General features: G+C 36.6%; 3 protein-coding genes across 3 annotated transcripts; 1 reads left to right on the top strand and 2 right to left on the bottom strand.

Annotated features, from left to right (window-relative positions):
• The first annotated feature begins 4,723 nt into the window (after positions 1-4,723).
• Positions 4,724-7,050, top strand: LOC121765944 (RAN GTPase-activating protein 1-like). The gene is made up of 2 exons (XM_042162242.1): positions 4,724-4,848; positions 5,185-7,050. Exon 2 carries the CDS (start codon positions 5,196-5,198, stop codon positions 6,798-6,800), a length of 1,605 nt encoding a protein of 534 aa, XP_042018176.1. The 5' UTR covers positions 4,724-4,848; positions 5,185-5,195; the 3' UTR covers positions 6,801-7,050.
• A 493-nt stretch (positions 7,051-7,543) lies between these two features.
• LOC121765945 (chloroplast stem-loop binding protein of 41 kDa a, chloroplastic-like) lies at positions 7,544-9,758 on the bottom strand. The gene is made up of 6 exons (XM_042162243.1): positions 9,308-9,758; positions 9,099-9,220; positions 8,867-8,969; positions 8,636-8,774; positions 8,206-8,483; positions 7,544-7,989 (listed from the first exon to the last, which is right to left on the bottom strand). Exons 1-6 carry the CDS (start codon positions 9,689-9,691, stop codon positions 7,807-7,809), a joined length of 1,209 nt encoding a protein of 402 aa, XP_042018177.1. The 5' UTR covers positions 9,692-9,758; the 3' UTR covers positions 7,544-7,806.
• An 819-nt stretch (positions 9,759-10,577) lies between these two features.
• Positions 10,578-18,881, bottom strand: LOC121765442 (mitochondrial Rho GTPase 1-like). Its single transcript, XM_042161609.1, has 15 exons — positions 18,584-18,881; positions 18,385-18,517; positions 17,676-17,819; positions 17,398-17,574; positions 17,053-17,304; positions 15,734-15,802; positions 14,388-14,443; positions 13,901-13,982; positions 12,950-13,161; positions 12,786-12,855; positions 12,067-12,179; positions 11,730-11,880; positions 11,414-11,600; positions 11,163-11,251; positions 10,578-10,952 (listed from the first exon to the last, which is right to left on the bottom strand). Exons 1-14 carry the CDS (start codon positions 18,790-18,792, stop codon positions 11,178-11,180), a joined length of 1,929 nt encoding a protein of 642 aa, XP_042017543.1. The 5' UTR covers positions 18,793-18,881; the 3' UTR covers positions 10,578-10,952; positions 11,163-11,177.
• Positions 18,882-19,316: the final 435 nt, after the last annotated feature.

The raw sequence follows: 19,316 nt of genomic DNA, 5'->3' as shown, positions 1-19,316 counted from the left end.
AATCCAGGATCGCATAAAGAAGATAAAATTCGTCAAGAATTGCTTCTCCGACGCGGAGCTCGTGGAGGAGCTCATCCACCGATTGGATTGCGGCCGGAAGTATCATTCTTGCTTTTACAAACTATCATTCTTGGTTCTACAAACTATCATTCTTGGAGCTACGTGCTGAGCTGGGTTCAAAGGTTGAAATGCATGTTCAACATGCAGAGGCGGAGAAAAAGCGTTTGAGTTTACTAGAAGCCGAGAAGGAAGAAGCAACACACCCATTTGGGAGGTGAGGATTTCTATCAGAGGTTTCGTGACGAAAGCCGTAGGAGCTATGTGTAACCAGGAGATATTTGAGGGATGCGAAGAAGCATGAGAGCAGTGTCGACGACGCGTGCTCGTTAGCGGTCCAGGCATCGATCCTAAGCGATGAAAATGGCATAATCTTGACAGAAATTCGGTTATCACTTATGAGAGATGTGTGATATCTCTAGGGATCAGCAACTCCAATTCTGAACAGGGAAGATTCAGATTAGGTGGAGGTTTTATCGTCCGGTGGAGGCGATCGTCCAGTGGGGGCGTTGTGGCTGATCAAGGAAGTGATAAAGGAGGATCTGGGGATGATTCTCGGAGTCAGGATACTGACAAGAAAAGTCAAGATTGGCGCTACTCGGACATGAGATTGACAAAGAACAAGGTGATCGAAAGAAGTGTTGTATCATCTCAAAAGGTGGAGGATTGTTAGGAGTTTTGTGATGATAACAAGCACCAAGCTCGGCAAGTTCGTCAAGTTCGGCAAGTTCATCAAGCTCGGCAAGTTCGTCAAGTTCGGCAAGTTCGGCAAGCTCGGCAGCTCGGCAGCTCGGCAGCTCGGCTGTTATGACAACTCGTTTCCGGCAGCCGTTAGATCTGTTTTGTTAGTCAAGTTTTAATCCTAGCCGTAGGATTGAGGGTGCATCGGAACCGAGCGTGGAGTGTGCGACACGTGATCAAGAAGTTTGAGTTCAAAATTCTGTTATGCAACGGCTATTAGAGAAGAGCAGTTTGAGTTCACTTGCACGGCAGTTTCAACTGCATAGTTGATTCCTATAAGAACAGTTGCAGCTCCATATCAGAGATTCGAGAAGAACCGAGAGAGAAAACTCAGCTGAGAGATCATAACAACAATCAATAGCTAGAGTGAGAGATACACACTATCTTTGTGAGGAACTAGCTTGTATAGTCTTCGGTGTGATATGAGTTCATATGCGAAGAGGGAGTAGCTTGTTCTTGAGTGTGTGATCTTGTTGTATGATTGTAGTTCTTGATCGTGATTGAAGTAAATCGATTCGTTATTCTCCCGTGGACGTAGGCTTACGCCGAACCACGTATATCCTCGTGTTCTTGTTGTTCCATTTCGTTTTTGCTCCGATCTCGATTTCCAACACGTTTATATTTAAAATTCTTGGCCTTTTGAAATAGAGTGAACTACGCAAATGGTCCCTGAACTATGCATTTTGCAGACCAATGGTCCCTGAACTTTAAAAATATCGTGGGTAGTCCCTGAACTAAGGTGTAATCACATTTATGGTACTTTTTCACTATTCATCACAATTTTACACCCAAAATGCCCGAAGCATTTTGGGACTTTCATATCTAGGTATTGAATTTGATATTTTCTTTATCTAGTACTAAATATGATATTTTCTTATAGTTTGAGTACCTAAAATGATATTATTCACTTCAAGTACCTAAAATGATATTATTCACTTCACTTTTTCAACATTTCTTCTTTCTCTCTTTCTCTAAAAATAAAAATAAAAAATAGTACTATGAAATTATTAAATATATTAATTATAAAAATCAAAATTATAAATTTAATTATAAAATAATTTTTACAAAATTTAATTTTGATTGTGATTTGATTATTTTTTTTAATTAAAACTAAGCATTAATTTTTGAAAAATTCTTAATTTTTTGCGAAAATTCTTAATTTTTGCGAAAATTCTTAATTTTTGATGATATATTCTCTTGATCTATTATTGTTCACTCACATGAAGATTGATTGTTGTCAGTTGGGTGTGGAGGGAAAACTCTTGTAATTCACAAAGTATTTGATGTTTTGAGAAATTATGGAAGTTTTATTTTTGGCCAAGAATCTATGATTGTAACTGTTTTTTTACCATGGGAATTGGGATATAGTCATAACTTAATAACCTTGCTGATTGATGAGCCTTGTATATGCATTCGTACTCAAGCGTCAAAATTTTCTTTTACCATGTATGTAGGGATGGCTACAACGACTTCAACACATTTTACATGCAAGTAAGCTTATTAATTTTTTACTTCCTAAAAATTAATTTTGCGAAAATTCTTAATTTTTTCGAAAATTAATGCTTAGTTTTAATTAAAAAATTTAATTAAGAGAATATATCATCAAAACTTATAATAGATCAAGAGAATATATCATCAAAAATTAAGAATTTTCACAAAAATTAAGAATTTTCGAAAATTAATGCTTAGTTTTAATTAAAAAAATTAATTTTTAATATTAAAAAATTAATCAAATCACAATCAAAATTAAATTTTGCGAAAATTATTTTATAATTAAATTTATAATTTTGATTTTTATAATTAATATATTTAATAATTTCATAGTACTAATTTTTTTTTAGAGAAAGAGAGAAAGAAGAAATGTTGAAAAAGTTAAGTGAATAATATCATTTTAGGTACTTGAAGTGAATAATATCATTTTAGGTACTCAAACTATAAGAAAATATCATATTTAGTACTAGATAAAGAAAATATCAAATTCAATACTTAGATATGAAAGTCTCAAAATGCCCTTCATGTGTTGGGGGCATTTTGGGTGTAAAATTGTGATGGATAGTGAAAAGTACCATAAATGTGATTACACCTTAGTTCAGGGACTACCCACGATATTTTTAAAGTTCAGGGACCATTGGTGTGCAAAAGGCATAGTTCATGAACCATTTGCGTAGTTCACTCCTTGAAATATACGGTCATGAATATTCTCCGATCACATCGGTCATCACATCTAATGCAGGTCATAACTCATACGTCGAACCTACCTCTCTAGCTATCAAATATGCAAGTTGTTTATATATTATCGTTTTATAAAAATAAAATAATATCATTTCTTAATTTTAAACACTATAAAATCGAAACATTGCATTACAAATTTCGATGACAGAAAAAAGAATCATCTCGTTGGATTAATGGGTAAACTATGTGTGGATATTATTTATAGTACCAGGCCCGGTCCTGAGTTTTTATTGGCCCGGGGCGGAACTAAAAGAGGGGCCCCATAATAATACTATAAACTAATAGTAACAATAACAACAGTAGTAATACATGTATATACTCATGTATGTATTTGGATTTTGGAGGCCCCAACGTTTTGGGGGCCCGGGGCGGGGGCACTGCTCGACCCCCCAGGGCCGGGCCTGTATAGTACCCACGTCAAAACAACATGATTTTGTAATTAATAATTATCAAGTTGATTATCATGCAGTCACCAAATTTAGCTGTGGGGTGTAGCTTGAACTTTTTTCAATGTTGGAGGATTTTTTAAAGTGAAAATGTGAATTGATATTTTCTCTAAAATTTTCAAAAAGTCGGAAGTAAAGTACAAAGCATGAATTTGATTAAGCCAAATAAAAATATAAAGCCTCATAAATTATTTGACAGTCCAACAACATATTGAATAAGCATCCAATGATAGTATTAGTAGCGATCGATAAAAATTTGTCTTAAATTCACCTATTGGTAAACCATCATAATTACAAAATAATGAATGGATAACAACGATGCGTCACTAGATATGTAGAAAATGAGAGAACGCATAATGGGGTGATTAGATTCACACAATTTTTGAGGTGATTGACCTCTAATACTAATAGTGGCATGTCCACTAAATTGTTTGCATAATATTAATATTTGGATGAAAAACTCTCTCATCACTTTTATTAATTCTACTATGTAATCAATTGGAACAGTCCACTCAGTTTTGTCAATTATCAAATTCGACCTCAAATTTTATTTGTTGAATACCATGAAACTCATGAACATATTCGGATTTAATTTTTTTTTAAAAATAAATCATTTTATTAACAGTAACATAATGATTTTATTACGTTAAGAGACTTATATATAACTAGAAATATAATTAATATTTAATTAATGGTTTTATATTAATAAATTTTAGACAAAAAATTTAATGCGTTTATTCCCACCATGCATGCATCTCAGTGAATGCCACCCTGTACCCCCCTTGAGCCTCCTCCACCGCCTCCTCATCCCTCCAATCCTTCCCCACCATCTTTGCCACCGCTTGCGATGTAATCTTTCTATCTCATAAAAAAAATGAAATGTTTTTTTTGGGATATCCCATTGAAAATAAAATATTTCATAAATTGAAAATAACACGGTCCCTACGTTTTCATCTTTCTTACTGCATCCTCTTTTTTCTGACTTGTAATACAATATAACACAACACCACATAAAACTCCGTGACAAAAACAAATGTTTTTATATTTAATGGGAGTCGGGGCGGAGGGAGTAATTGATTCTGTGTAAACTATAAGAGAGCTATATATATAATCTTAGTAAGCCCAAATGCACATAATTTTTATGGGCCTCAAAATGACCGTTGATTTGGGCCATGAGTAAATCTCAACTAGATCTTATGAATCTGTAAATATATGTCCATAGCGGGAGATTTTACAGCTCTCTTTCTCTCTCTAAATTCAAATTTACGCTCCTCTGTAGACAATAAATTTATTGCTCTCGCATTTTCAATTTCCACTACTTTGGATCTCTCGCTCCTCTTTGCTCGCCGCATTTCTCCCTTCTTGTCAATCGGTAATTTCCCCCTTTTCATGTTTTATTTTCATTTTAATTTTGATTCACAGATTGATTTTTTTGTTTTTCTAAACCCCTCCTGCATTTTTTGTATATCTGAATTCGTACGTTGCGCTACAAGAACACTAGTGCTTACTGTTAATTGAGTTTTATCTATGATTTTCGAAGTCCGATTTGTTTGCTTTTCTTTTGTTGCATTTATCATTTTGAGTTGAATTTACTTTTAGGGTTCAGGGATAGTTATAAGTTTTAACTGCGTGTTGGAGTTTGTGTGCAATTTCACCTTCTTAATTTTATGTATAGGTCAGAGTCTTAACATCATTGGATTTCATATAGGTTGTTTTGCTATGGAAGTTCCCACATTGTCTGTGAAAATGTGGCCCATAAGCCAAAGTACAAGACTGAAACTTGTCGAGCGAATGACAAAGAATCTTGTGACTCCCTCCATTTGGTCTAGAAAGTATGGTCTTCTGAGTCAAGAAGAGGCTGAAGAGGATGCCAAGCGTATTGAAACTGCAGCTTTTGCTACAGCAAACCAACATTTCACGCAGGAACCGGATGGAGATGGAAGTTCAGCAGTGCAGCTATATGCCAAGGAATCCAGTCGCCTCATGATTGACGTTATTAAACGTGGACCGGTTGCGAAAGCAGATGCAGAGCTTGGTATATTGGCCAAAATAAAAGAATGTGATGGGACTACTTTTGATATATCAGGAGATCCAAGAAAAGTAATTGATGGTGATGAAGCTGAGAAACTGTTGAAACTCTTGACGGAGCCTGGAAGAAGATATACTAAGATATGTTTTAGTAACACAAGTTTTGGGCGGGAGGCAGCACTAATTGCTCAACCAATATTATCATCCATGAAGGATCATTTGATTGAAGTAGACCTATCAGATATTGTTGCTGGAAGGCCTGAGGAGGAAGCTCTTGAAGTCATGGAAATGTTTTCATCAGCGCTTGAAGGTTCTAAACTTCGCTCTCTTAACTTGTCCTACAATGCGTTGGGTGAGAAGGGTATCAGGGCTTTTGGTGCACTTTTAAAGTCCCAGCATAATCTGGAGGAGCTTTATCTGATTAATGATGGCATCTCCGAGGAGGCTGCAATGGCAGTTCATGAGTTACTTCCTTCCACTGAAAAACTAAAGTTCCTTCATTTTCATAACAACATGACTGGAGATGAAGGGGCAATAGCTATAGCTAAGATAGCGAGTAAATCCCCCCTTCTGGAGGATTTTCGATGTTCATCTACTAGGGTTGAATCTGAGGGAGGTATTGCCCTATCTACAGCTCTTGGATCATGTACTCACTTAAAGAAGCTTGATCTGCGAGACAATATGTTTGGCGTTGATGCTGGGTTGGCTTTAAGCAAGGTGTTATCTGAATTTTCAAATCTATCTGAAATTTACCTCAGCTATCTGAATTTAGAGGATGAGGGTTCTATTGCTATTTGGAATGCTCTGAAGGAGTCTGCCCCATCTCTAGAAGTCTTGGATATGGCAGGAAATGAAATCACTGCTAGAGCTGCTCCAGTTATTGCTTCCCTTATAGCTTCCAAACAGTTTCTTACCAAACTAAACTTGGCTGAGAATGAATTGAAGGATGAGGGTGCTGTCTTGATTGCCAAAGCACTAGAGGAGGGTCATGGTCAATTATGTGAAGTAGATATGAATACCAATATGATAAGAAGGGCTGGTGCCAGGTGCTTGGCCCTGGCTGTTGTAAGTAAGCCCAGCCTTAAGTTGCTAAACATCAATGGCAATTACATATCTGATGAAGGGATTGATGAGGTGAAAGATACATTCAAGAATTGCCTTACAGTTTTGGGTCCTTTGGATGAGAATGATCCAGATGGAGAGGATTATGATGAAGAAGAGGAAGAACAAGATGGTGATATTGAACATGACCTGGAATCCAGACTTAAGGGCCTTGAAATCAAACATGAAGACTGAGATGCATGCTGTACTGATCAGCTTAGTTTTGGTGTCTTTCAGGATGTTAGTGTTCTTTGTATGATTATTGGTGAACATATCATTTGTGTCGCTTAGAAACGAATGTCACCCTTTTCCTAACAAAAACTATCTCTTTTTGTTTCCTAAAATTTTGCATCTAGTCTACAGATGCTGTTTCTAATTTTCTTGGAGTTTGGTGAAGTTTGATCATTCTATGGCTTTGTGCAGAATGAATCGGTGTTTATTGCAACCAAGATTGCAACCTTTGAATTTCCAAGTTTTATCAACTGCTACTATTTTTTTTCTACTTGATTCCATGTTATTTCCTTCTTATATATAGCACTTTGTATTTTGTTATCAGTCTGCTCCGTTGTTTAGGCTGAGTATGTATCAGGTTCTTTTCTAACAAAGGATTTTCTCCAAGGGATTCTATATTCATAGTTATCGGGCTTTTTTTTTATTCGTGGAATGTTCTTGGTACAATTGTACTATCAGTCGGTATCCAATTCTTGGTTGTTTATTTCTGTGCCTGTGACAAAAAATAAAGGACAGTAATGAAAACTCTAAAAAGGGTTTGGTTTGGCAAAACTGCTGTTTTTAACTTTCAAATTTGAGTTTAACAGTTTCATTTTGGTTATTTTTTGTCATATTTCAGTTTATGTGTTCCCCTTTTTACGGCTGTTGTGTGTTATGCTTCTTATGCGGACATATTAGTGAGTGAATTCAGTGGAGCCGCCTTTCACTTCGTATCAGAATGTCTGAATCATTTAATTGAATCTCTACCCCCACCGGGTTGGCAAGAAATAGAGAGCAAGGAATATTCAAGTACAGTGATACTGAATCAAGTATTCAGATTGAGAGGCGAAGTTCCTAACGGAGATAAAAGTTCATTTTTGCACAAAAATATCCAAAGATTAGAGCATTGTACTTATTCCGAAAAAATGGCTCTTGCTTCCCCAAATTAACAGGCATGCTGTTTATTTACCAGTTGCTTGGGAAAGAGCTATCATACTGTGACAGGTACTTTGAGTGCTGCTAGAATCTTGTCATCTAACTCAAATTTAATCTCTTTCTTGTCTCTTCCAATCTTAACATACTCTTCGTATCGCTCCTTCAAGTCCTCTGGAAGGTTTGATGTGCCACTCCATCCAAGAATCGCCTTTGCAGCTCGTGGCTCCGCGTAGAAATGCTGCGGTGAGTGTACAATACTCATTAATGCAAAATATCAAATTTGTCAGCAGGTTAATAGCCTTTCTTAAATATAAATTTCACTGTCGCCAATAGCATAATTCATTTCTTGATCTATGTGAAATGCCTAACTTAAGGATAGCTTATTTCCATTGATTTGCAGTTTGTATATGCTGTGTTTAGTAACTTCAGGTGTTATAACAGTTCAACAACATACCATGTTTCGGAATGGAAACGCTTTCTTTGCATCAACACCCACTGCTTTCGGATCATAATGCACTATCTCCACGGGTAGTCCTGCAGCTTTAGCGCATAGCTTTGCCATTCCGTCAAGTGTCACGGCGCGGTCACTCACACAGTTGAAGATGTTACCCTTTGCAGCATCCGGCTTTTCAACAGCCGTAGTGAGCATAGATGACAGGTCTCTCACGTGAGAGATATTGCTCAACTGCATCCCAGAGCCAGGGATCAGTACAGGTCTGCCTCTAACAATGCCTGTCAAGAATCAAGCGCAAGACCTTCAAAACACAGCCTAAATAGCAGAATATAAGCAGGTATGCATCATTTCTTCATCTCCTGTTCATGTCAGAAATGTGGAAAATATGATGCAAGAGCTATGCATATGTATAATAAGATTGTATGCTTACGGTCGAAGAACCATTCCTCGCAATCCTTGTTGTTTCCAGAGCCAATCATGTACTGTGGGCGGAACGATGCCCAGTTATCGAAAGTCTCTGAGAGGTAGTTCTCAACTCCAACATGACCAGCATCACCTTTCACAGCATCCTATTTAGGAAAAAAAATGAACTTTTATGCTTAGAAATTCTCACTTATATCAGGTGTAACCGTGTAAGTGTGTGATTAAAAAGGAAACATACCCCTTCAATATGAGGAGGTTCATCTGTTTGCTTGTAAATCCCAGCACTGCTAATGAACAGGAATTGCTTTACCCCAATGCTCTTGCTCCAATCTATTACAGGCCTATATATTAACAGGTAATGATATTTATTAGATTTATATATTTCTTGGAAATGGAAAATCAAGAATGACAATAGAGTTCATTTACATATAATCAAGAAGTGCATGAATGTTGAGTGATGAGATGCAAACCTCACTGCATCCAAATCCTTGCCATTGTTATCCAAAACCACATCAAATGCAGCGCCTTCTAGAACCTTCCCGATGTCTGCCGGATCCCCCCACACTGTCTTGCCACCACCACTCACAATCTCCTGCACACACCATTTATGTTACATAACATAGTACTATTATTTTTCCTCATGAAGCTTATGAAATGAGATGTTGGTTGTTTTCTGAACTGAGAATCTATTGAACGGCGGCTTCTTCATCTTGTCAGAGGCCTCCTCGCCCACAGTAAGGACCGTGACACTGTGTCCGGAAGCAAGAAGCTCCTTGGCGAAGTAGAAGCCGATGACTGCATGGCCGCCACTGTTGGTGTTGACAATGAGCACGTTCTTCTCTGCCTCGATGGTGAATGATAATGAAGAAGCAGCTGTTTTGGGAGTTTTTGAGGAAAGTGGAAGGAAAGATGGAGAAATGGAGAGAGATGATGAGAGAGAGTGACGTGGACTGGATGAGAGGGAGAGACGGATGAGAGGTGAGAGAGAGGAAGATGAAGGTGAAGATGAGAGAGAGGAGAAGGAGAGGAGAGAGGATGAGGTTGAAGCTACTGCAGTAGCCATTGAGCAGCTCTGCACACTGGTTTTTTCTTTGGTTTTTTTATGATTGCTGTTGTGAGAACCAGAGCTGTTCTGTTTCAATTTATAGTTACTAAATTAAATGGAATTTGGGATTTGATTTGATTTGATTTGATGGTTGAAAAATCTATTTTGTTTGTGGTCTTTTTCTCATTCATGATGGAAGGTGGGATATATGTGGTCTATATCGAATTCAATAACTTTATCAATATTTTTGTCATTTTTTGTTCAATAAAAACTATAATCACTATTTCTAGTTCATGTCCAACATTTGATTGCTGCTTTAGACCCTATTGACACTTCTATGTTTTAAACAAATTTTTCATTTCTTAATCGAAATCTTCGTATTAGAATTGTAGAAGATAGTTTTTGTCACTTTTAGTACCCCTACTACATAAATATTAATCTTTTGTTTTATCTCTCTTTTCATATTAGCTCAAATCAACATATAATTTGTTTTAGTATACTAATTACTCATATCGTTTGGGTGTATTTGGTTAACAAGTTGTTAAAATATCTCCAAAAACTTACAACCAAACTTACATTATTATGTCATTTTTTTCTAACTTACACGATTCCCTATATTCAATTTACAATTATTCTCTAAATTATAAGCTTAATATCTAACTTAACATTTCACAAATTATTAAAAGACTAAAGTCCAAATTAAGTCTCTACATTTGCTTTAAAAAAAATTTGGTCCTATATTAAGTGTGTTACCATTTGGTCCCAAAGTAATATGTTTTGGTCCACAATTGATTGAGGATATCCTCTGTTGATTTCAGTTGTAATACTCTAGGTTCTACCTTCAACTTTTATATTTAAATGCAAAAGTATTTGTATTTAAATTTGCTCCGTATAAAACATCACGTAGCACCAAAAGCTTATTTGACAGAAAGGAAATACATAATTTTATATCTTTGTACAATAATTGATATTGCAAAAGCTTACGTGACAGAGCTATGTAAAAGCATGTGCTTTCCCAAAATAAACACTTATCCTAGAGGATTCGCACATTGTAGAAAACCATTAACATATCAGTGATGCCCCAAATAGAGACCAAAATTATTAGGAAAACACACTTAAATATCGGAGTATTAAAAATATTTAGGATCGAGACTACAAGCCTGCTAAACAAGGACCATGCTGTAAGTTGGGCTCGAGCCGATGTGCCTACCGTTCCAACGCAATTCCAGTTTTCCTCTTTTTCCGATTCGAAGCCCTCATCTTCCTTACATTCAGACTCCTGCATCAACACATAATTCTCAACTTCAGCTATTCCCAAGCAACCCACTAATTCAAGAATCCTATTTAATAGCAGATTCAGCACAAGCATAAAAATAAATTTGAACTGCCTAGTGTGAAGATAAAATTCCTAAAGGCAAGAATAATATTCTTCAGTTCAGAATCTAAAAAATTTAAGAATGTAACAAGCTAACTGATTTAATTAAATTACCAAAGAATTGCCAATCTAACTTGACGTGTTCTTCCTTGCAGCATAGGTCCGGTATGCAACCAACCCGACAAAGGTAGCTGCAGCTCCAACTGTAATTTTAACGTAGTCAAGCCAGAACAAAATGTTAGACAAACAGCAAGAAACACATTTTAAGCCTTATTCTGCGATGCAATTACACACCTAACTTGTTCAGCTTCAAGGGCTATGACTAACATGATATGTTATTAGCACATACTCATATAAGGGAGTACCTGAAAGACACATGAGAGCATTATTAACAAGCTTCTTGTATCGCTTTTGGCTGCGCCCTTGATCAGTTTCGGGAACATTGAGATGGGGCTGCTGAGCTGCATTCACAATTCTGGAAAAGACATCATTTATGTCTCTTTCTTTCACACTTACAGGAATAGGTGCGTCGATCCCCATATCCACACAAATCTAGAACAAGAAGCCATGAGGGTAAATTCTAGTTAGAACCCGAATCACACTAATATATCGGTTTGTTAGTCATTCTCTTAATACAAGTTTCAAAAGTGAGGAAATAGCGCCAAAGAGAGATCAAAGTACCTTGGCTGAATCCCTGTTTGACGTTGAACTTGTGTCTAAATCATTTTTTGCTGCAATCAGGAGACAAGGCATCCCAAAACCACTCTCTTCCCCCTGCCTTGCGACATAAGATAGCAATTCTACTGCTCCATTAAGAGAAGATTCGCTTGAGCTAGGAGAAAAAAATTTAATAATAACAAATCAGTGAGACCATGACAGGAGGAGCCACTATATTCAATCAATATATTGCCTCATTAAAAGCAAAACAAATACAAACAATAAATTAATCATGGTATGATTTTACAACTTGAGAAAATTCCTGGTAAATTGCTAGCACTAGTGTGCAAAGTATCTTAACCTGTCATATACGAAAACAGCTACATCACAAGCAGCCAAAGATTCTTTTTTAGATAAAAGTTTCTTAACACCATCTTCTGGTATCTCCTGGAGGATCAATGTCTTCTTATTACCCTGCAATTAAAACAAGCAAAATAGAAATAATCAATCAAATTTTCTCTAAGCCTATTATAGAGGTTCTTAGAATCTCTAGAAACCTCTCTAGGGTCAAGCTAACAGGTAGAAACTAGAAACTCATATGATGCTAGAGAGTCCAAGACTCTATAACGTAACTATGTAAGAAGCTTCTAAAACGTTTTAACAATAATACAATGGTTCCCAAAACATGAACAAGGAATAGGAGAAATCTAGAAGGTAGATTCTGGAGTGTTCGAAAAGGTTGCAAAGAATCTTAACTCTGTAGAAGAACCTCATCTCTTTCACGACTTTTGTCATTGACCTTAGAGATAGCTAAGCTAACCTGGATTTAAAGCAATCCAATGAATGCAAGACGGATAAATGCAAATAAAGAGGCCTCTTATTCAACCTAATTTCGATCTCCTCAACTGAAATCATGTTATTCTTCGCAATAAGCTAGATACTTTCTCCAAAGACTCACTTTACTGCATCCAAAGGCCACATTCAACCATCTTTTGTGCAAAGTACTGAGTTGGACAACTTGGTTTAATATTTCAATGATATAAGTTATTATAGCAAACTGACTTTACAATCAATACTCACAGCGTGTTGCTGAACAATATTCACAGCATATCTTTCACTAGTTGTCGGAGTATAATTTTCAGAAAATGGCCTGTAGTTGGAAGAGCATATTCTTATTAATAATAAGAATGAATACAGATACTACGACCATTCATGGCTATATAAAATATAGTTTAAGACGCCACCTTCCAAGCAATGATGTCAGCAAAGCAGATTTTCCAGCTTTTTTAGGTCCAAAAACAAAGCACTGGAAGACATTTCGCTCTGTTTGTTGTTTCTTCTTATCTAGTAATCTACTCCTAGTGATGTGTAGGCCTGATGCTGCATCACAGTTGAGGCCAACATATATCAAGTTGGCTATAGTTTGAGCAGGATCCAGCAATGTCATAAGAGCCCACTGCACCAAAAATTAGACATGAAAGTAAAAGAACAAAAACATAATTTCATGAAGTAAGGGAAACAAATACACTTTGAGTTAACCACTTGATTTCATGGAAAAATATAGAACAAACAAGCAATAAGATCCGTAATAAAAGTGTGAGCTATGCTTTAACTCTATAAAAAAAGCAGAAGGAAATTATTTACGTTAACGATAGCTCAACATAAGATTGTACCATGAAAGTGACATTAAAGTCCACATTTTTAAGTTAATCATATAACTGTACATTTCTAATTGGATTAATACTTAATATCATCAACGCCTGTGAATTTAAATAAATGATTCTGCAATTATAACACAAATTTTCACTTGTGGCATTAAATACTTCACCTTAATTAATTTATTTATACTTGTAAGTGCAATCACAATCTGTTTTCTTAGTGCCTAAATGCTGGTGTGTCAATATATCTGTTGCTAAAATTAGAACTTTTTTTGAAATTACATATTCAATTGTAATTTTAAAGACCTTGGCCTTATAAGTTCGGAAAGATTGAAACTTAACGAAAACTATATTGATCAACCCCCATTCAAACATATTTGTTCTTATAAATAACAATATTAATAATTACATGGATACTTCAGGTGATGCGAGAATAATCTTCTACCATTTTGCAGAAACTCTGGTCTTATATAATGGACAACCAATTCATTTGTTAGAATAAGAACAAATTCAAGAATAGCTTTCAGGAAAACACACCTGAGATAGAAATCCAGAAAGAGACAACCCCCGCAGTGGAGTTTTATCAACTGCATCCTTATAAGGAGCTTCATCCCAAGGACTGAATTTGAAAAATAAAAACTATGTCAGGAATATCAGAAAGACAAAGGAAAGAAATTACTACTCCCTCCGTTCCATAGTAGTGGGGGCGTTTCTTTTCGGCACGCGATTTAAAAAAAATGTGTTAAGTGAGTTAAGTAAAGAAAGAATAAAGTAGGAAATGAAAAAGGTAGAGAGATGAAGAGAGAATAAAGTAAGAGAGAGTAAGGTAAGTGAGAAGAAATGTGTTGAATTTTACTAAAAAGGGAAATGACTCCACTACTATGGAACGTACCAAAATGGCAAAAGGACTCCACTACTATGGAACAAAGGGAGTAAAATTTATGATGCCCTTAAAATATAATTGATGTCTGAAGAGAAGGAGGGAGAAAAATAACAACCAAAAAAAAATTTAGATTATGTTTACCTTTCTGGTGCAGTTGAAAATAGATCTTCAAGCTCATTTTCCCGAAGAACTCCATCCTATAAAAGCACAAAGGCAGTAGACGCAATAAGCATAGGCAAATAATACTCCATCAAAACATCAATAGCACAGACAATATAAGCAATAGGCATAAAGATAGCAATACCGCAAGTACGATTATCTTAGGAAGGAGCCAACTACTGAGCATTGCCTATGAGGTAAGAGGCTTAAAGAATATCAACCTAATCAACCAATGAATGTAAACGAGTTTGGCTATGCAAAACCTGGAACTCTGGAGAGCATTTAGTTCTTTTTTTTTAGTTACAAACTCGAACGCCCAGCCTATTGGTAAGAGGGGAAGCGTCTTACCAATGCTTTGACGTCAGTATAATTCATATCCATGTACAAACAATCAAACATCACCAAAAATTTGAAACAAAACCAATTTCACGTGTGTAGCTTGCTATTTTGACCTCATGATTATAGATAAGAAATCTAATGAGTCAAGTTATTCAGAAATCATCAATTGCTTTCTCACTTATACATATTTCAAATTATGTGTTACTGAATGCAGTCTTATATGCAGTTGACAGCTCTTATGAATGCAAAAGGTCCAACTCCAAAAGCAATGCATAAACCTCCATAATATAATTCCATAGATCAATTTTTGGTTCATGCACTCAAAAGATGATATTTAGCCAATTAATTTAGCCTAAGAATTTATAACCAATAGCATTCAGGACTAAAGGATTTGAGGAATGAATATGAGAACTTACTACAGTATAGTTATTGTAAATTAGCAACTAATTGGTCACTGATGCATCTGAAAAAAGGTACTACTAAAGAGGCATCACCATTGCAGAAGTACTTTTCTGCTACTTATTTCATAAATAAACTGAAATAAATTGGTTTTACAAAATTTTAATTAACAGGATAACATATACAATGTGTTCCACCATGATGTCTGTGCTTGTAAGCCTTATAACTAGTTTTGCTAGTGGATAGAAAGAACTTGAGTTTCAAACTATACAGGCATCGATGTGCCGTAAGCAAAATTATCTTCACGAAATATGCTGTTCAACTTGTCCTTTTGTGATTCTTTTTTCCTCTTTCAGTAGATGGGTAACTTAGTTTGATTAATGGCCGATCGAAAACATAGTCAAAATAAGTTCATACAGCTAAGTTTAAATGTAATGAATCTCAAAGAAATGGTGTATATAGGACTCAAACATCAAAACAAGCCAAACAATCACATAATAAGTTATAGTATACAGAGAGACAAATTGGTCAATGCAGTAAATCTGCCCCGTTCTAAAAGAACTAGTAAGACAGTAACGACAATGACATACTTTATCATCATCAAATGTGCTGAAGATTCCCTTTAAAAACTCCACTGCTTCACTAGTTAATTCAACACTCTGCAAGGACACAAGCATAAAAGAAGAACAAGGTAAATGCTTTCAGAGAAAAGTATTAGAAAGATAATGGAATAATATACCAGTACATCAACTCAAAACAAATACCATGTCAAATAATTTTAACTAATAACTAGTCATGACTGTATACAGACTTCAATGATAGAAGGCTCAATATAACGGAACATATATCATCCACATAAGGATAACAATTCTCTTTGTGGCAAAGGAGACTTTACTAGAAATCATTAGAAGCGACTATCGTAGGATCCAGTTGAAGAATCAGAAATGTTTTTACAGTGTGTTATAAGCCTCAAGGCGTTTTCCAATGGCCTCACCAGACTCAAGCCTGGAAGCGGTCGAGCCGTAAGCGCTGAGGCACAAATCATAAAAACGCATGAAAATCATAAATTCATGACTAATAGACTGAACACGTAACCATAGCAAATATATGAAAACAAACAAAATCATAAGTTCATTAACTAATCATAACTCTTTAAAATCCCATATTAAAGTACATGTGAGAGGAGAGTGACAGCGAAGTTGAGAGGAGTGGAACTCTTGAAAAGAATCAGAACATAGGGTTTCTTTGGGTTTCACTTTTTCCACTTTTCATCTTTAATCATCCTAATTAGGATTGTTTTTACACGACCCACTTCAAATTGGGGCTTAAACATTAACGCCAATTCACTTTCACGCCTCAAGAAGCCAGAAAAAACTGGAAAAGTAGAAACTTCAACCCTAAACATGAGGCTATTGCCGCCTCAGATGCAATTTCTAGGTGCGCCTCACAAACGCCTCTTTAAGCCAGGAATGGAGAATCAGTAACTAGTTAATTACACAATTTCATATCCATACATGACATCTTAAACTTTGTTATAAAAGCAAATATCATATCCAAAATCATGAAATGTGTTACAAATATGGAAAACCAAATCATTTTCTATGGTGGTTCTCATTTTGCTAACAATGAGAAAAATTATTCCTTTTCCATGACTGTTTGGAAAAATCAAATAGGAGTAAATGTGAGTGTCAGTGTTCATACATAACTTCTATACCTATACAACACATATTACTTCCCCTAATAAATTGTGATACCCCACCGAACAATTTAAACAATTATCCATATCTTCAATCCAAAAATCATTTTAAAAAATTAAAACTAAGCTTTGATGATCTTTCACCATTTTTTGGTGATTTGAAGAAATATTATCAGTCATTGTTCAGTGAATAGAAACATAGCTGGCAATCACCTGATCTGGAGCCCTTTTTTTGGAAAAGGATAAATAATCATCACCAAGTTTTAGCTCATCATTATACCCAAACTTTCTCAGCACAGTCCATGTGGTTTCAATTCGCCCTTTCTCAATAAAAAGAGCATGAAGAAAAAGAAATCCTGTCAAGGTAAGACCAAGTTCATTCACCCCTTCAGGCAACTTTTCCCGAACAACACTCTTAACACCCACTACTTCAGCAGGTTGCAAAGGAGAATTGAAGCATTTCACCTAAGTATAAGCAATTAGACAAAGTTAAAAGAACTGTAGAGGGCATGAGAAAAGTTATCATCAATATATCGATAAGAAGAAAATTAAAAGTACCTGAAATTCATTTAGCTCGTCATCATTGAGAGCACCATCCATATCAAGGTCACAAAGAATAAATATCCTTTTCAACGCTCTCATGCATCGTGGTCTTAAAGCTTGGGTTTCTTGATCAAACAGAGGAGCTGTTGGGTGTAGGACAGCCTTTTGAGCAAAGTAAAAAACTTCTTGGATCTAAAACGATTCATAGAGACTTCAGTTATCGGAAGAAAATTCTAAATTCTTATTAGAAGTTAAAATGAAAGTCATAAAACAGGTCGAACATTATCTCAAACCTGGAGCATATTAGCTGCCGAACATTCTATGCAAGTCTCAATCTCCCGAAACTGCTGCATAAGCGGCATCATTTCAACACTCAAATTGTACTCTTCATCTCGCCTATCGAGCTTGCAACCAGCCACAATTACCGGTGCTCTGATCTAAACATTCCCAATTGACAAGCCATATTTGAGTTCACGTAAAAACAATGGCAGACACCAATACAACACAAAACAGATCAATTTCATCAGAAAATATCAGTTGCAAATGCAAAATAAACATCTGTCAGCTGCATGTGCATCTCAACTACCATGCCAATTAAGCTTTTAAGGGAGTGGACGCTGGACAACTTAACTAAGAAAATAGGCAGTTTCTATAATATTTGTTCAGCTCAAACTCTTGATTTTTGAAACCAAACTCGAACAAATTCTCTTATCAGCTAATTTTAAAAGAATGTGCTGCTAAGGAAAATCAGCAGGATGATCGAGCTCACTCATTTCCCAGTTATATATGCAGAGATCAGCTGTTCAATCAATTGACTAGCTCATACAAAAGAGCATATTTTCTTCACCTTCTAGTTTAATTAATTGTGGTGGAAAAGGAAAAATGAAAAAAGAGCTCATAACAGACTTCCCATTACAAAAAGTCTAAACCAACGACTACATCCAATAACAGCACAGTATCATCGTAGTATCACCAGAAGAAAAACATCCAAACAAATCGAACCTCTAATCTTCGAAGCTCGTGGAGCCAGAATGTACTGAGGCGATTGAGCGTGAGAGGCTGATCGCATGCATAGGTCAAGACTACAGCATCGGCGCGCTTCAATTCCTCAGCAAGCTTCCCTCTATACTCCAAACTGCATCCATAGATGACCGAATCAATCAATCAACTACGAGAAAACGAGACGAAAACATGTGCGTACCTGCTGGAGGTGTCGATAATGACGATGGGGACGTTATCGGGATAATAATCGGACGGTAGGCGAGTGGGAGGGAGGACAGGAGGAACTTCAGGGCGAAAGGACTCGGCGGCGGAGGCGGCGATGAGGCTGGATTTGCCGGTGCCGCGGTCGCCGATGACGGCGATTCGGACGCTCGTCCGGTTGCCGGAGGTTACACCGCCACCTGGCATCGATTTGGCAGTTGTTTATGGGTTGATTTTGCTGATTAGGTTAGATTTGTGCGCTTCATTTTTCACCAAATAATTTCATTTACGGAAGTAGTATTATATTAATGCATAGCCGAAAGGTGAAAATTATTGATTTAGAGTATCAACACTGGCGCGGAATTCCCGACGAAATTTAAAAAACTCCTCCTGCAACGTCATACGGACTTCTCACTGCACTGCCACGTCATAATGACTTCTCACTGTACAGTGGCAGATATCCCCAAGGACTTCCCACAATTAAAAAAATTTAATGCAATAAACAGGAATTCCGCGCGGACGTCCGTTCGAGTCAACGCAATGGCGGACTTTTGCACGCCCGTCGCGACGGAATTCCGTGTAACGCCGCGGAACTGCGGTGTCCTCGGCGGAATTCCGTATCTGTGCATACCATGCACAATGGCGGACGTCCGCCGCGGAATTCCGGCACCCCGGTCGGAATTCCCCCGGGACAGGCGCCATTGCTAATGCTCTTAGGGCATCCACTATCG

This window comes from Salvia splendens, chromosome 14 (genome assembly GCF_004379255.2).
Source record: "Salvia splendens isolate huo1 chromosome 14, SspV2, whole genome shotgun sequence".
In the NCBI taxonomy this organism is placed as follows: Eukaryota; Viridiplantae; Streptophyta; class Magnoliopsida; order Lamiales; family Lamiaceae; genus Salvia; species Salvia splendens.
Note: the sequence above shows the minus strand (reverse complement) of the source record. Positions and strands in the feature narration are given on the sequence as shown.

What these genes read in the sequence shown, in the direction of transcription:
- LOC121765944 (XM_042162242.1), top strand. Translation starts at nt 5,196, where the DNA reads ATGGAAGTTCCCACATTGTCTGTGAAAATGTGGCCCATAAGCCAAAGT.
- LOC121765945 (XM_042162243.1), bottom strand. Translation starts at nt 9,691, where the DNA reads ATGGCTACTGCAGTAGCTTCAACCTCATCCTCTCTCCTCTCCTTCTCC. An exon ending in CGCCGTTCAATAGATTCTCA is followed by an intron (nt 9,221 to 9,307) that starts GTTCAGAAAACA and finishes TGGTGTGTGCAG; the next exon opens with GAGATTGTGAGTGGTGGTGG. An exon ending in CGAGGAATGGTTCTTCGACC is followed by an intron (nt 8,484 to 8,635) that starts GTAAGCATACAA and finishes GATTCTTGACAG; the next exon opens with GCATTGTTAGAGGCAGACCT.
- LOC121765442 (XM_042161609.1), bottom strand. Translation starts at nt 18,792, where the DNA reads ATGCCAGGTGGCGGTGTAACCTCCGGCAACCGGACGAGCGTCCGAATC. An exon ending in CTGACATCATTGCTTGGAAG is followed by an intron (nt 12,856 to 12,949) that starts GTGGCGTCTTAA and finishes TTCCAACTACAG; the next exon opens with GCCATTTTCTGAAAATTATA. An exon ending in GCTGTTTTCGTATATGACAG is followed by an intron (nt 11,881 to 12,066) that starts GTTAAGATACTT and finishes TTTTTCTCCTAG; the next exon opens with CTCAAGCGAATCTTCTCTTA.